Raw genomic sequence first — 17,958 nt, 5'->3', positions numbered from 1 at the left:
GGGAACCCTGTCCTAGTCTGAGGAAGGTGTTTGCTACTGGCAGGTTTTAGTGTTGTTAATTTCCTCCTCTGAGAGTATCCGAGTGACATTTTTCTTAAATAAGAGCTAAATTGCTGTTTGAGCTTCACGAGACACATTTTACCCTAACAGGAGTGATGTTTTTCTATTAAAAGTTGAGGCCAATAAACAGAAAACAGACAAGTGTAGTACTATCTTACCATTTGAGTAATGGATAATAAAAAGGAAAACTTTTTTTTTATTGTTGTTGGTTTTTTTTTTTTTTTTTTTTTTTTTTTTTTCCGAGACAGGGTTTCTCTGTATAGCCCTGGCTGTCCTGGAACTCACTTTGTAGACCAGGCTGGCCTCGAACTCAGAGAACTGCTTGCCTCTGCCTCCCCCAAAAGGAAAACTCTTAAAACGAGGGGTGTCTGAAGTCAAGATGTTAGGAACACTTGAGGACTTGTGTATGTGTGGATGCCTGTCTCTGCAGCTTTGCCACAAGCACCAGTGTTTCCTGGGCTCATCCCCAATTGCAAATGTTACGGGTTGACGCTAACCAAGGGTTTGACTGGAGTTATTGACAGCAGTGTCTCCTCTCATCCGGGGGCTGTACACATCCAAGTGACTATGATCATAGGACTTTTGAGAAGTCAGAGGGTAGAGGGGGTCTTTTGTTTGTTTGGTTTTGGTTTTGTGGTTTTTGTAAAAAGCACAATAATTATGTTATAATTGGACCCATGAAACTTTTCCTCTCAGGATTTTTCCTTTATTGATTCCCTTTAATACAGGATGACACTATGTAGCCCAGACTGGCCTGGGACTTTTGATACTCTTGCCTCTATCACAGCCACATGCCACCACACTTGACTCTGAAATTCTTATCAGATCCACCCAAGGTGAAAATCTACAGGGCTTATTTCTAAGGTACAGGGTGGGAGCCGGCTCCTCTGACATTGCCTGGGGGTAATGAAGGCAGTAGTAGCTTAGGGTGCTCTGAAAGAGGAGCTACACGCTTGCTCCAAGCTCCTTGAGCCACCTGTGCCTCTCACTTGAAAAAGTTACATAACCTTGAACACGTGGCTAGCACAGTGCTATAGCTTGATCTCTCAGTCACCTACACTTTCACTACACTCGGTAACTGACAAACCTGGTGCTCCTGTGGATATAGTTAGGGGCCCAGCTGCTAAGGCCTCAGTAAAGAGGACCGGTTGCTTACTCAGAGCATCCTTGCTGAGTAGATGCACTAACTGTAGAAGGAGTGTGGCTGTTTGGTTTTTGTTTGTCTGGGTACAGAGATCAAGTTCTTTTTTTCCCTCTTCTTAAATCTTAAGTCTTGACCTATTGTAGGGTATCGAGGCAGTTCACAGGTGTTTACTGGAGACCATTTGCCCTGCTCCAGGCTGTACCACATCTCATAGCTGTATCTAAGCAACAAGAGTAGACTCCACCAGTAAAGACAAACACTTTAAAACAAGCAAAGAGAGCCGGGCTACTTGTGAAGGGCTAGGTCCAAAGTGTTTCTACACTGACAGAAAATAAAAAGCCCCACATGTACCGACTTTACCTACAGATGGCTGAAAAGTGATTCTCCCCGCTATGATCCTATGTACTGTATGTAATTATCTGTAATTGAATTACAGTTAAAATAATCAGTTTAAAACCAAGTATTCACATCAACTACTGGACAACCAACACCATTTTTCATAAAAAACAAAATAAAACAAAAAACATGTCATATGCCGAAAAGTGGTCAAAACGGGGTGGGGTGGTTAAGTGCAAACCCCACAGACATGGGAGCCATGTGCATGATGCTTACTTCTTTGAATAAATTCAAATGACAGCCCTATTTCATTTCTTCATTCGGTTTGGAGGCCAGATGGCATTAGCATCATTTACTTCACCTTGTTGTGCTTAATTACTACAATCAACACACTATTCTCCAAATTAATCATAACAAAGTAATTTCATTAGTAACACAGCAGGCTGTTGAATTATTAGCATCATAACAGTTTGCAAACAATTAAACTTTATTTGAACCTTAAAAATTTGCAGAGTGGAACATTATTGTAAGATCTAATGGCAACAGAGTACAAATTCAGTACAGAGCAAACGATCAAGCAAAATGCTATATAAAATATGACTTACAATCACCTTTCAGAAAAATTAGCTCTCTAACTGTTCATAGAAAAACAAATAAAAGCTAGGCAAACATAATGAGAACATAACAATTAGCATATTTTCTAACAAGCCCTGTTGTTTAAATTCACATTAATGATGTTATTATGATCTTGAAGAGAATGTGATGTACTGTCAAGGGTAGAGAGAAACTTCTTCATAGCACAAAAATGAGTTAATCAACTCAACAGAAAGCGCACTTAAAGCACAGGGAGCAGAGCAGCAGGTTTTCTCATCTTTCCCAATTTTAAAGGCCTTTGGTTCCAGTCCTCTATCTCCCATGTATATTCACGTTTAGAAAAGAACAAAGGCCACACATGGCTTTGGGCAGAGTGGCGTCTGTGCTGGAAACGCAGGCCATCCGTTGGCAAAGGACTCCCTCTCCTGGATTAACTGGAAAAGGAGACAGAAATCGCACTGCCTCTCAGTCGGCCGCAGTGGGGGAGGGGTTCCCAAGTGGGTCCACGTGCAAACGACAAGCTGCTGCCATCTGCTGGCCACTTAGATTAAAGGCACAACCCCGTAACCACAGGCTAGGCTTGGCTTTTCAACCATGCTGGCTCTGAAAGATGAATCACTGAATTAATTTCTGCCTGTCTAACTTTTGCCAAGATGATTTCAACCTATTTAGATGACACTTTAGTAGGAAATGAGTAACTGTACAAACGTAATTTCTGAAAACTTGAACTATGTCTACATAGGTAAACTTAGGATTTTTTTTTCTTTTACTTTGGAAAATGAGTGATCACAACATACATAGTATAACAGTAAAACAGACACTCTTTACTATTGCCTGTAAATATAGTTTTACATAAATAGTGGAGATTTAAAAAATATTATCAGCCCATCTGCATTCCGACCTGTAAAATTAGGCAAAAGCTAGAACCTGCAATAGAATGATTCAATAGTAGATCCCATTTACTCCAAAATATCTAGTCACTGGTGCATCTGAGACAGAGTAAGGCTCTTCTGCCGTCTCTAGAGATGATTAAAAACACCCCAAGTTTAACTATATATGAAAGAGCCAGGATTCTGCAACCCTTACTCCTGCAGCAACAACAGTATCAGAGAGCAAGTCAGCCTTCCCTTCACTCACTGCTGGTTGCCAACTGCTGCCATCCCGCAAGAGTCTTTCTCTTCCGTTTGGTCCAGAGCAGCGCACAAGAGTTTCAGCCAGGATGCTGCTTAGTGGTGGGATTGTGATAGAGCAGTGATAGAGTCAGAGAGGTCAGCGGGTACCTGGCTGCCCTCGGACTCTGAAAACATGCTCAAGTTGTTTATACCATTGTATTAATGGTAAATGGGCTTTCTTATGAATCTTTGATTTCATTAAATTTAAATAAAATTATATTAGAACACACTGGCAAGCCCATCATCAAATTAGGATACTGAAGGGCTTTCAGAAACCCAGCTCTGGTTTGATCTGTGTGCCAGCGGACAGCAGGCTGCCACTTTCCCTCTATCTGTAATTCAAGCACTGGTTTATTCTTCCTTACCTACAGCAGGTAAACCTGTGAGTCTATACAACTTCTTTAATGAAAACATGTTATTACTCTATGAAGAATAAAATACCAGGCTAAGTCATCTCTACAGCTTTAAAGAAGTCTTTATTATTGACTCAAAATGTACAAAGACTAGGAAATTATTTGCGGCACTCTAAAAATAACTTACACCCAGCGGCTAAGAGAAAAAGCAACCCTCACCGGCAGCTTCAGTGACTAAGATTCACGTACAATCACAATGAATTTTACCATACAAACCAAACGGGTAAATGAAAACTAATTATTATTTGCAAAACAGCAACAGGTCTTATCTCTACTGCTTGTATCTAATGTAACCCATCACTGCCTGCTCAATCTCACATCAGAGTGCTTTAGTGCCTGACTACATAGAATGGCAGCTGAGGCAGGAATGTTCACCCAAAGGAAGGTGGCTCCGAGCAGGCACTCAGGTGTTCCATGTCCCAAGGCCCTTGCAGACAGACACAAGACTTCTCTGCAGGCAAAAAGAGAAAGCTACATTTAAGTTTTCTTCTTCAGTAAAATGCTCTTTATTTATCCTGCTTAGAAAGAAAAAACATTTTTACTCAAACAAAGTGAAAATTTGCTCAACGGTTTTCAATTAATTTCCTCAGGAAGGCCATAAAAGTGGCCTCTTACTAGACAGGAGGAGGCTTACGGACACAGCTGGTTATCATCAAAGGACTTTCTCTAGATAATCTGTTCACTTCCAAAGTAAATTCTCTAGAGTTATTTTTAAAAATTAAAGCTGAAGCAAAACAAAATAAAACAAAAACAAAAACAGATTTGGGGCACCATACTTAAGACTTAAAAAGGCAAAGACTCAAGGAAGAGAGCGAGAGAACAGAAGAGCTATTACAGAATATTGGATTAAAATGTACTTACCCAGACTCTCAAATATCATACATCTCCATTAGGTAGGCTTTAGGCACCAAGCCAATGGCTCCCTTCATCTCTCCTACCCACCAGCCATATCTATTGTATTCCTAATTGAAAACAATACGCAGGATTAACCACTAGGTTGGGGTAAGCACAGTGCTGTCTGTACACAACTTCTTAGAAATGATTCCTTATAAAGGCTACAAGTGCTGGAGCTGCAAATGGAAACATTTTCATCCTTTTTGTTTTTGGATAAACCAAACCAGACCAAACCAAACAAAAAGAAACAAAAATAACAAATCCCCAAACAAACAAAACAACAAACAGACAGAAACAAACAAACAAACAAAAAACCAACCAAACAAACCCCATTGCTGTTGGCAAGTATTTAAATTACTGTACAACACAAAACGTTTTCATTACTAGGCAGACTGCAGAAGCAGTCACTTGCAGAAGAATGTGGAGAATGAGCACAGCCTGAGCTAGTTTCTGGGGCTCCCATTCTCTCCACAGTGCAGCCTCTTGTGCCGTAGGCTAAAGCCATGAAGCCAGAGGGGCTGCACGTGCCTTCAGGAAGCTTATTATCTATCTAGCAAGGACCAAAGTCACTCTTGGGGATGGGAGGGCACAACAACAAACTAGTAAGTCCTAATTAAACTTAAGTGGCTTAGAACTCAGGGGTGCACCCCTTCTTCAGAAAATGTAGTACATTTAAAGATGGTTAAAGTGGAGAATAAGAAAATACTAAAATTAAAAATTCACTAATACCAATACAAAATAATTCACAAGTAGAGTCTTTGAAAATAATATCCCAAAGCTTTTACTGTTTCTCTACTGATCCTGGACTGCCTAAACTTGGGAGGCATGTTAAAGTAAAGGTACTGTTAGGTTTGCTTGCACCGTGGAAGATCAATAGGAAAGGAAAGTCCTCTAGTTTGAAAGGCAGAATATTAATCTGTGAACAGAGTGACTGATGAGGTGCTCTGCACGTTACAATGTGAGATAAACAAACCTGGCCCTCTCTTCTCTCCTCCATTCCCCACTGACAGACACAACATTGCTTTAGGCACTGTGAACCCTCCTTAACCGGCCTCTGTCTGCCAGATTGACTAATGTATTTTTATCTCAAATTTATTTATGTTTAGTGAGATACAAACAAGTAAAATGAATTACAAGTTTCAAGAATAATATCTTCCAAAAGCAATACTCTGCACAAGCATTAAGACCCAAATTTAATTTTTCATATAAGATAAATTTTTAAAATCAATCCCCAAAGTAATTCAATAGGTTATGATTTTCCAACGTCTGAGTCATAGATAAATGTGCATATGCACACTGAGTTATGTGCAGGGAAGGGAGGGTTGATAGACATGCAGGCTTAACATTCATATTGATTTGTATGCTATTGACCATCGCAGGGAAAATTATGCTATCCTTCAATACAAATGTAGCAACATTAGCATGTACGTATCGACAGACAGTCTACCTATAAATTAAAGGATAAAATCTATGAGTGCTTTTAAAGTGGTGGGCAGTAGCAGAATTAGGCTTATTCAAAGAACAAAGCGGGAAGGAGAGGGGGTAAAAAGGCTTACCCCATATTTCTTGTTCTAATAAGGGTACAGCCTTGATTCTTGAGGTGGTGGAATAAAGGTATTAAGTTTAAAAGTTCACTGATAGTGCAACTTTAGTGGACAAAACTGTCCAAGCAATGAACACTCGGTCCAGAACTCAGCAATGATGAATGTAATCTACATAAGGCATATTTATCAAAAGGAAATATCAACTTACTGGAAACTAAACTAGCAATCACTGTATCCTAGAAGGCACCTAATAAAACTGTCCTTTTCAGTTTTTAAGGAAATGAATACAACTGGAGCCCAAATGCTTAGCCAAACAAAAATACTTTACAGATCAAAGGTGTGTATTGTAAGATAGATCAATGGGGTAAGTCTGGGAGTGAAAGCTTTCACCCAATACCAGCCTTAGATTCCCCCCCCCCCCCGCAACTGATTACATCAGAAGAGCAAAGGGTCTAGCCTGCGAATAGGAGACCCAGAAAGCACCCAGTGGGAGGGCAGACCACTGACCTGAACCTGCAGCCAAGGAGTGATGCTCAGCCTGGAGATGACAGTCAGGTCTTAGAGCTTTATGGGACTTTACAATATTCTACTTTGGCTATAATCTGTACTGTCAACTAAGGACCTATTCTTATTCCCCCAAAGAGCATAAATTCTCAAATTAAGACAAGAGATTTTACTTGAGAAAGTCTGGTGCTCTGTGTGGTAGAGCAGTAAGGGTAATTAACTAGAATGGACAGTTGCAGGCAACAGAGAGGAGCTTTCTCAGCTGGAAACAGACCCCTTACACAGAACATTACAGAGAGAAAAAAAACTGTTACAATAAGTAATCATAAATGCTTCATTTAATTTAAAATACACCCCATGTATGAAATACACACCTTATGAAAATGCTCTAAAATATCAGATCATATTCAGAAAATGGTAAGAATAAAAATCAGAATATTTCTTACTTTCTATTTATAAATAATTCCATGTAATACTCCTGTGTGAAATTAAGACATAAGATAAAATATAGCGAGACAAAAACTCTAGAAGGCAGATTTACAGCTGTGCACTGCAGCCGTCAGAGTAGTCAACAAGACTGCACACAGGAGCGTCCCTTGCATCTCCACCGTCCTCTGCACGAGCCTCCTGAGCAACATGAATCCCAATTAAACCATCTGCAGCCCATAAATCGGGATGAAAACGCTCCTTGGACTAGAACAGTTTTCTAAACTTCAGCCTCAAGATTCAACATCATGCAAGGTTTCCTTCCCAACAAGCCAGCTTCTTTGCCCCAAACATATGTGATCACAAATGATAGATTGCTTAATGGTTGGAAATAATGCCATCAATAACTACCATGTTGTCTTAAAATCTACACAGTAATTATAGCATCCTTCTAGAAAGCCACAGATGGATCATTTAAAAATCACCCCTCAAACCTTATTAATAAAGAAAAGATGGGGAAGGGGTAGGGGAGGGAAAGAGGAGAGGCCCCTACCAGACTGCCATGTAAATCTTGACAGGTCGGGAAGCATCACGTCATCTGACTGCTCTCAAGATCTCAGGTACGAGGTCTGCCATCTGGTATCCTTCACCCTATTCTGCTCTTACCATCAACTGAAATGCTAACCTAGGCAACTGATTGTACCTCGGGAGGACTGATAAAATAATGAAGAGTCCTTTAATCTACAGGAAACCATTTTAGTCAATTTATAAGAAATATTGCATCCCTTTGTAGGACGTGTAATTATTTTCTATTAATCATGTGCTATAAAGCTACATTATGCGGTTATTCTGTTATCACTGGGAAGAGGCCTGCAGTCAGCTTCTGACAATGTTAGGTAATTACTAACACAAAGCTGCTTTCTCCTCCCGCAGTAATGCTATCAAGATCCAGAGGTGTAGTGATGCTTATTGTATAAAAATAGCACTCAGAAGGAATTCGCTATCTGAGAAATGGATGGCTTCCAGGCAAAATGTAACGTGGCAGTCAAAGAGGCAAACACCCAAAGTCAAATTCCTCTAATAATTCAGGAAATAACAGTAAGATGGTAACAAACCTCACAGTCTGACTCCATGTCACAGCTGTCAAACCACTGAAGTCATCTTATTTGTTTATAGCTAATATTTACTGGGCAATAAAGAGATTGTGCAATAAGGCTGGGGAAAGGACTAGTTTTGATAAAGAGAAACAGACTCTGTGTAACACAGTAGTAAACACATGTTCACATTTGCTTATCAACTCAGCCTTCCTCTCTGCTGGTGTGTTATTTTACACTTGAATAAGGTTCCCAAATTCACTTAAGTCCTTTTCTGTGCCAGAATCTCTCCTTTCTTGAGTATGTTAATCCACTTTCTGCAAACTGGATGGACAAATCTGCTTCACAGAAACCTAAAGCAGGGTCTAGGGTCTCAGTCCCTTACTGCTATGTTTGAAGGCAACAGGTGCTTCAAACGCTGGGCAGTCTCTATGTCCTTTGAACATACATCCGTGCTCCGACACATGCTAGTCCTTTGTGAAATGAAAGCAATTTCATCCACAGACTAATAAGCATGGTGAATTTAAGAATCAGTGGATTTAACCTTTATTTTCCACATATGGTAATTATGCCTAATAGATAAAAACTAAGTTAATGTTTTAAACATATAAAGACATTCTTCAAGGTTATCTCATTGTGTGTGTGTATGTGTGTGTCTGTCTCTATGTGTATGTGTCTGTGTTTGTAGAACTTGTATGAATTCTTCCCTTTCTCATCATGTTAATGGTTCCCTTAGCAACACAAGGCTTGACACCCACGATGATCTAACCTCCCTGCTGGTTCCCTGAGCACTGAAGGAGATGGGTGTGAGCCCCATGGTTCTCCTTGTTAGTGGAATAGCACCACTGGGAAGTGCTTTCCAGGGCTGCACTGGGTTCAGAACAGCTGTTTATCATTTAGAACTCAGGTGTGACTGAGTTCCTCCAGTTCGCAGAATTCTTTTTTGTTTTGCACCATCCACTCTATCTTAATAGCAGGAGAAACCTGGGCAAGTAAGAATTTAATTCTCCTAACAAATTTATTTTACATTTCAGAGATCTGGCATACTGAATTCAAATTTTTACAGTAAATACTTACAATGCTGTGGACTAAACATGGCCGTCCTGCCTGATCCTTCATTGACATGTTGGGCAAGGAGGGACTCACAGTGAAGCTCAGTAGAGAAGGCTGGAGTGTCAGGGTTTGTCACCTGCCAATCCACATCTCCATGACGGCTCCTGGGTTCACCAATGCCACCGTGTCCAGCTGCCAATGCTTCAATGCAGGCCTTTACCACCTCACTGGGAATGGCTGCACTGTTCCCTCTGCCCTCTGTCTGATCTTCCAAGACCTGTCTGCATCAGTGTGTACTGCTGCTGAAGAACTCTCTCCTCACACGTAACCACAAGATCCTCTGCTTAGCTTCTCTCTGTAGCAACATTTGCCTGTCATTTCTGTGGTCTGCCTGGCCCACCTGCTCCTGTCTGTGTCTATGGAGTGCCCTTCCCAGGAAGACCCCTCCCACAGCAAGATCCTGTTCAATGCCCAAGACACGCTCAGTCAGTCAGCTGGCATGACTTGTGTGCTGAATTACCTGACCCACACTAACACATCTCACTTCAAGCTGAGCTTTTCGTCCTCAGTGGATTTCACACACCACAGTTTTATTCCTTCAATAGCAAAGGACAAACTTCGTGAGCTCAGAGTAAGGCCTTGCTCTCTTCTCCATGCCCCATGATACTGCATATATAATAGATGTTCAGTAAGGTAGACACTGGAAACTATCCCAGATCCATGTTTGCATTGGATGGTGCATCAAGTGTCTAACTTTGAAAATAAATTTAATTTCTGGTAGGAATACATCGTTCTTCATAGATACTTATCTAAGAATCATTTACCAAACACTTGCTCTGATCTATGCACACAGTGAACTTGGGCAAGCCAAAGCACAGGGCTCCTGTCTCTGGCAGGTTGCTGGCTAGTGTTTTCCACAACACCCCATGAGATGCCATGTCTAAAGAGCTTCCATCTTATCTTCAGAAGAGAAGATATCTGTCTTCTTAGGAACTAGGACCTACCTGATTCCGTTTCTCTGGAGAAATAAGCTGACTAGGACTAAGCACTGACAGCCCTGCTGGGGGTGGGGTGGGTGACATCTCAGGGAGGCGCCTGTGGGGTCTTCAGCTCTTCTCATCTTCTTGAGTCTCTGTCTTCTTGCCTGTCTTGGTTGTAGATGAAGTGGGTAACTTGGGCAAGCTCCTTCTCGCCTGTAATACTTCTATTCCTCACTGAGACTATATTATTATAATAATTCAACTTCATACTTTATATAAATCAGTAAGTTGAATTATTATACACTTGGGTCTTTGTAGAAGCCCTTAGTTACATACATACACATATTTGTTGTTGTTGTTATTGAGGCTATTACCTGCCCTGCTCCCCGCCCCCTTTTTTATTAGAAAAAGTTGCCGAGGTTCAATCATCCACGCATGTTCTAGAGGTTCCTATGAGAATGTCACTTTTCAAAGCAGCCAGTGCTGGGCAAAGTCAGGGCTCTCCTTTTTTGACTGGAAGGAATTTCAGCTCCCTAGCTCTTCTGTTTTGAGTTTGGTTGCCAGGGAACGCAGGCTGGAGGTACAAGTTTGGCTACAGAAACCCCATCATCTTGGAAAGCCTCCATGGGTGTAGCTCTTCCATCCTTGGTCTTTAATTGGTTTTCTCTGATTATGTTGAGCCTTAATTTCTTCACTTGTAAAGTAAGGGTGTGCACTAAAATTCTCCTAATTTCTTGATTCCATCATTGCCTTATGAAGCCAGAATTCTTTCCTATTTTTAACTATAATTTAGTAAATGTGTTTTAAATACTTGTCATTATATGAGGTATTAGCTAAATGGTGTTTACATCAGGAAGTTCAGAATGAAAGTAGCAAAGAAGGAGTAAAGTAGGAAAGGTGAGGGAGGAGAGGCACTGGGGAGGGGGAGGAGGAATGACATGGGGGAGGGGAAGAGCTGATCTTAACCCTGATGACTGAGGCACACATGGGGAAGCATATGAGTTTATGGTGGGGCTTTGTAGTTTTATGTAGAAAAAGCCAACAGGTAGATGGAGCCTCCAGATGGAATGAAGAGAGTAATGCAGGGCCTGTGTGAAGAGATTAAAAGGAAAATGTCTGTTTTCAGGGACAGCAGGTGTGGCTCACACCCAAGGCACAGGAGGGAAGCAGTGGGCAAACTGGGTTGAAATGGACAGTTGGTTGGCTTCCTTGTGTCCCTCTGTCTGTCAATCGGGGCACAAGAGCTTATGACTAACAGACAAAAGACCAAGCAAACACTTAAATACTTTTTGGCTGAACAAAGTAAAGGTCTACTTTAGTTCCAACTTGGTGGAATCCTTTCTAAGATACTGCATGCTCATCTCTCTGCCTTTCCTCCTCTGCTCTGCAGGCATAGCCTAGAGGACTGTTTATTAGCACTGTCTGTTTCTTAGGCTCCTTGTCTCTGCCACCAGCTCAGGATCCTGGAAGGGAAGCTGCTCAAAGCTTCTCTGGATCCATCTCCAACTAGTTCTCTGCAAAGAAAGGGTTTAACAAATAGCTGTTGATCAAAAATAAATAATTAAAATTAATTTTTAAAAAATCAACCAACCGTCTGTGTTACTTATAACTGGGCTGAGATACTTAAAATTAATGTTCTGATACAAAAAGTCAAAAAGGTAACCTTTTAACTGAGGTCCACACAGTGCCAGGACTGGAAAGGACTTAGGGTAGGATCAGCATTGATTTCTAGAGAAGGTACTGATTAGCTGTGTCTGTGGGTAGTCTCCACAGAAACACTGTTGGGCATGGACTTCCTGTAAGGCTGAATCATACACATATATATTCCATGAAGTACCATGCAAAACAGGCACACAACAAGTGCTTATAACACCACAATGTTTGTATTTGCTTTTGAACAATTTCTTTTCCCTTTCCAATAATTATGGAAGCCAAATAGCAGAAGCACAACAACAACAACAACGAAGCAGAGCACTTCCAAAGCCCCAGCCTTGCGCCTCCAACTCAACACAGCCTAGAGTTAGCTGGGAAGAAGGAACCTCAGGGAAGGGCTGCCTCCATCACCTGGCCTGTGAGCATGTCTGTGGGGCATTACGTCGATTGCTCATTATGTAAAGGGACCCAGGCCACTTCGAGAGGTACCGTCCTTGGCAGTAAGCTTTCCTCTGTGGTTTCTGCTTCAGTTTCTGCCCCAGCTTTCCTAAATGATGGACCTGGATGTGTACACTGAAAGAAAGCCTTTTCAATGCAAGATTCTTTTTAGTTCAGAGTGTTTAAACAAAGTAACAAAAAAGCAAAAGAAACAAAAGGGATCTGATCTTGCAAAGAACAAGAAATAGAAGATAGAAGATTTCCCCTGAACCTCTTCTACTTAAAAAAAAAAAAAAAGCTATCCATTCAACTATGAACACGTGTCACTTGTTAATTTATTAAACATCTACTTGATAAAGCATAATTATGGGTATGTGGGGGGATATACACATGTATGCAGGTGTCTACAGAAATCAGAGGTGCAGGATCACCCCCAGCTGGAGTTACAGGCTACTGTGAGCCCCCTGGAACTGGGAATCACTCAGGTTCTGCAAGAACAGTAAGTGCTCTTAATCTCTTAATGGCTGAACATTCTCTCTAGGCCCAAGATTTTCAGTTCAGCAGTATGACTCTTGTCTCTACTCTCTCCTGCCTAAGAACCTCCCAAGAATGTCTAGCTTCAAGTTCTACAGAGATAGAGGAGACATCACAAAGAGTAAAGGCAAAGTTTACAATGACATGCACCATGCCAGAGCTTGATTTCTGAGGCAGGAGTTGGGTAAAAAGGGTACAAGAGACCACAGACTGTTCAATTAAACACACACACACACACACACACACACACACACACAATGTGATGCTTTATGGCTCTGGTTTGCTTCTGGGAAACTTTTGGTTATTCAACACAGAATTAGAGTCCTGTAGACCCTGGCACATGGCTACTTCCCACGACCACCCCTCCCATGGTAATAGGAACCTCTGACACTGACACTGTCTTCCTGCTCACTCTCTTTCAAGTCACTATAAGGCCTGGGCCACCAGTGAGTCTCTAAAGCCCCATTCCCCTTCACTGCCAGCCTTGTCCCAGAAGGTAGGGCTGCCTCCATCTTATGGGAGAGGAGACAGGGAAATACTTGAGAATGTTGTTGGGAAAAGTGGGGCTGGAGCTGCTCTCACTGCTGGAGAGGCAGGCTGCATAGGGCCCCCGGTACCCAAAGGGACAGCAAGCAAGCAAGCAAGCAAGCAAGCAAGCAAGCAAGCAAGCAAACAAATAAACAAAATGCTGTCAGGTTCAAACAAACAGAATCCCAAGAAAAAAAACCACCCCTCCTTCCCAAAAGGTCACAGGATTGGATTATTCTCGGGGATTCAGTGTCAGCCATGGTTGTCCCCCTGAGCTGCCCTGGTCAGTTTTCAGTAGTTGGCCATTCTATTTGTGCTACCCTGGACCATCTGAGAACAAATGATGAAACTAGGAGAACTACATATTAAAACAGCAACAAACAAACAAACAAAACCCCCAATGCCTTTGTCTTTGCCAGTGAGAACTTTGATTCATTTATTTTACAGGTTTGAAGCCCCAAAAGGTTACTAAGTAAGTCTTTGTATTCTAACAAGAAGTAAATGTTCAATGACAGCCACAATTCACCAATCACTGGCACGTATCAAGCAAACACAAACAAAGCACTGCTTATACCTTCAGCCAACACAACCTCAGATGCATTTTATTGCACAGTCATGACCACTCTCTTATCTACAGTTCCCATTCTGGTCTTAAGAAAATATTTTTTTTAAAGGCAGCAAAGCTAAAGTCATGCATACTTCTGAAGAAAGAATATATTCCAGAGCCTTAAGCAGCATCCCTCTTTCCTGCTGAAGGATAGCTCTCTAAAAACATTTTGTTGCTGGAAAAGTTAGGACGAGGAGGTGGCTAGCAATGTACCAACAAGTACTGACTGAAAGATGACTTCAAGAGTTTGTGGGTCCAGAGCGGCAAGGCAGAACAGCAGGACAGAAGGGGAACATGGACAGAGAGTTAGCCTGCTGCTGTGTGACCGGGAACCTACTGATGAAATACAAATGGTGCACAAACATGCTTCTACGAAAACACCACTAGCCTACCAGATAATGTCCATGGTTTAGGAAAATAAAATTGAGATGCAAATAGTAAAATATTTAGCATGACTTTCTAAACAACTGGATTTCAGCAAACAACTGAAATTAAAAACTAAAAGATTTTCTACTTCTGATAATGAATTTTCCTCTCTTAAAACAAAAAAGCCTGAGATCACATCGTCTATTTTCAGAGTTAATTCAACAACAAAACAGTTATCATGAAAATCATGAAATTATGCTGGGCGTGGTGGCGCACGCCTTTATCCCAGCACTTGGGAGGCAGAGGCAGGTGGATTTCTGAGTTCGAGGCCAGCCTGGTCTACAGAGTGAGTTCCAGGACAGCCAAGGCTACACAGAGAAACCCTGTCTCTAAAAACCAAAAAAGAAAAAAGAAAAAAGAAAAACAAAAAACAAAAAACAAAACCAACCCTCAAATTATACCTTCATTTGTCCCTGAAAATATGCTCCATCCTTTTTTTTTGTAGGAGAAAAAAAAAAGACTTCTAAATCTACATTAAAATACTGAATTATTTTAATTCAGTAAGAAAACAGCATCAAGAGAACAATAAAGCAAAAAGGTACTGTCTCCATTTAAGGCAAACAGTATTTAGATTTACATTAGTGAGGTTCAAAGGTTGAAACTAAAAAAAATGTGGGGATATTTGAAGGAGGAGCGAAGTCAGTCAGAGGGTCACATGGCAGCTGCTAATTGGAAAATGTTAAGGAGGGAAGGGGAAGGGCAGGGTGTCTGCCAGCTCTTCTTTATTGTATGTTGCATTTGATTTTCACTGAAGAAAAAAAAAGGGTGGTGGTGGTTAAGATCTGTGTAACTCAAAAGAGGCTTAACATAAACCATCCTGCGGCTAACTGAGCACAGCAACTTGCCAGCAAGATGTTCATGGAAAAGAAGGGAAGGGAGGAAGGACGAGGGAGGAGGAGGAGGGAGGACAGAAGGAGGGTGGGAAAAATGTAAAAATAAGGTATATTTCCATAGAGATGTATAATGAAAATCGTCTAACCATCAAATCAGTGAAATGTTTTCTACCACTACATTTACAAAATTGAAATGCCTTTTATTATAAAGCATACCGTTTGATCTTTAAATTTGTCTAAATATGTATATTATTAAAAAATCTTTCCTTAAACTATTTTGTGTTGCCTTTTTAAAATGGACATATTCAAAACTGAGGAACTTGTGGGCAGTAAGTCAAATCATAGATAATGCTTCAAATTAAAAGCCAGTATATTTCTAAGATTAAATTTTATTTTTTAAAAACTTTTTAAATAGTTTTATTTATTAAAAAAAGGCATGGCATCGATTTCTTACAAAGTATTCATTTTCTATATCTTCACAAATATTATGCTAGATTTCTTAAAATATATTCTTCCTTTTTATACAATTTCCATACTAAATTCAAAATGATGAACACAATTTTTCATGATTAATGCTGATACTTTATTGACATGAGATGGGAGAGTAATCACCCATAGCTAGATGTAAAGCTGAATTAATGACACCAGTTTGAGTGTGCACATTAGCTGCAATTACCTGCACCACTCATTCTGAGCCACTAGATGGTGTAAAAAAATAAATTAGAATGGTGAAAATTTCATGCCATCACCACAGAGATCTAGATAATACTCTAAGATTAAACACATTTCTAGTCATACAAAATAGTAGTTATTTTTATACTACTTCTGTTTCTAAGAATCAAATTAGACATTTGCTTATGTGTATGTGTACAAGTTTCTGAAGTGTTCTCTCCTTATACTGCATGGGCCTCTCAGAGTAAAATAGGCGTTTTTACCTGCTGAGCCAACTGCTTATCCTTCTAAAAATACACAGCACTGGTCCCACCTTGATCTAGAAATCCATTGCTTTCTTCTGAAAATCTTGAGTTCTCAATTTATTATTTTAGGCATTCAGAAATTAAACATAGTTATGGTATTAACTTAAGGTCTATGTCTACCCAGGTTTAGACAAAACCGTAGGTTACAGCACCTGTGAGAGATCATCCAGTGTTTCTTTCTGCACCTGCACAGTGCAAGGTGGGAAGGAATCTTCACACACACACTCGCCTCCAAAGCCAGCAGAGAGCCCAGCAAAGTCAGCAGCAGCATTGGAGCAGAGCTGGGAGGCTGTTCTCTCTATGGTACCATGCACCACCGCTCTCTGAGGCTTACAGCTGCTGACTGTGAGTATTAATCATTTAGCTATGGGGAGATACAGTGACTAACACGTTCATCTTTCTTGGCTCTTCTTTCAAAAACCAAAATTAGTCCCAACTAAAATGCTGTCTCTAGAAGGAACCCAATGTTGTTGGAACATCAAGCCTTGCAAAGGTCTGAAAGAGGAGGACAGTTCTCTCCCAGATAACAGCATTTAAGATGTTCAGACGGAAGTGAAGGCTACGTGTGAGCTGGGCTACCTCTAACCCAAGATCTTAAACAGGTTTCAGAGAACTCAACTTCTACCCTCAGCATCCTGGAGGGACAGTGCACACTAGGTCTACACCTTTAATTTCACAGGAACAGGAAATGGCGGAAGTGAGACAAGTCCATGCCACTTTGCCTGGGGGAGGGGATGGGGGTGGGTCATCTGCCTGAGTTTCCAGCAGCCCATGGTACCACAGAGAGGGCCTTAAGAAGAGGCCCATGTGGACCCTGTTATAGCTGTCTTGTATGAGGCTATGCCAGTGCCTGGCAAATACAGAAGTGGATGCTCACAGTCATCTATAGGATGAGACACAGGGCCCCCAAAGGAGGAGCTAGAGAAAGCACCCAAGGAGCTGAAGGGGTCTGCAACCCTATAGGTGGAACAACAATATGAACTAACTAGTACCCCAGAGCTCATATCTCTAGCTGCATATGGAGCAGAAGATGGCCTAGTCGGCCATCACTGGGAAGAGAGGCCCCTTGGTATTGCAAACTTTATATGCCCCAATACAGGGGAATGCCAGGGCCAAGAAGCAGGAGTGGGTGGGTAGGGGAGCAGGGCCGAGGGAGGGTATAGGGAACATTTGGGATAGCATTTGAAATGTATATAAAGAAAATATCTAATAAAAAATAAATTAAAAAAAAAAGAAGAAGCCCATGTGGGCTTTACAAGCTCCACGTGTGCAAACACAGTGCTGTGCCACATATCCCTACACTCTGAAATTTCAAATACAAGTTAATCAACCTTTGAATTTTATATACTCACAGCTACATTAGTTAAATAAACAGTGAGCTTGGTAAATTTGGGAGGAATTTCAGGAAAGTTTCCTGATAAGAACTGGGCCAAACAGTGTTATTTCTGTTAAGTAATTAACTTTAAAAGCTGCTATTTTAACTTGGGACAATTAAATGTTTGATAACAGACTTAGCTAAAAGCTGTCATGTGGATATGACAGTAAGATAACATAGCAACACATGGATCCCACCATTGGGCAGCTGACTGGAGTTCACAACCAGCCTTGGCTTTGGGCTTCTCAATAAGTCATAATCTGTATTAGTAGTAAATATTCCTTCTTGCACTTCTCCCATTAATCTCCAGGTGCTTATGTATTATTCTTTAGGATTCCTGATGTCTAGAATGTGTCCTGGTATTGTGCGTGCT

The 17,958-nt window shown here is 41.0% G+C and overlaps 1 protein-coding gene across 1 annotated transcript in view; it reads right to left on the bottom strand.

Annotated features, from left to right (window-relative positions):
• Positions 1 to 2,009: 2,009 nt before the first annotated feature.
• The window catches only part of Skap2 (src kinase associated phosphoprotein 2), a 154,550-nt gene continuing 138,601 nt past the window's right edge, over positions 2,010 to 17,958 (bottom strand). Inside the window, exons 12-13 of the mRNA XM_021165675.3 lie at positions 4,581 to 4,681; positions 2,010 to 4,170 (exon numbers count right to left, since the gene is read on the bottom strand). Coding sequence (XP_021021334.1) covers positions 4,589 to 4,681 — 93 coding nt within the window. The 3' untranslated portion in view covers positions 2,010 to 4,170; positions 4,581 to 4,588. The remainder of the gene's footprint in view (positions 4,171 to 4,580; positions 4,682 to 17,958) is intronic.

Source organism: Mus caroli, unplaced genomic scaffold (assembly GCF_978045245.1).
Source record: "Mus caroli unplaced genomic scaffold, Mus_caroli_1 scaffold_7, whole genome shotgun sequence".
Lineage (NCBI taxonomy): Eukaryota > Metazoa > Chordata > Mammalia > Rodentia > Muridae > Mus > Mus caroli.
The sequence above is the reverse complement of the archived record's forward strand: the minus strand, read 5'-3'. Positions and strand labels throughout refer to the sequence as shown.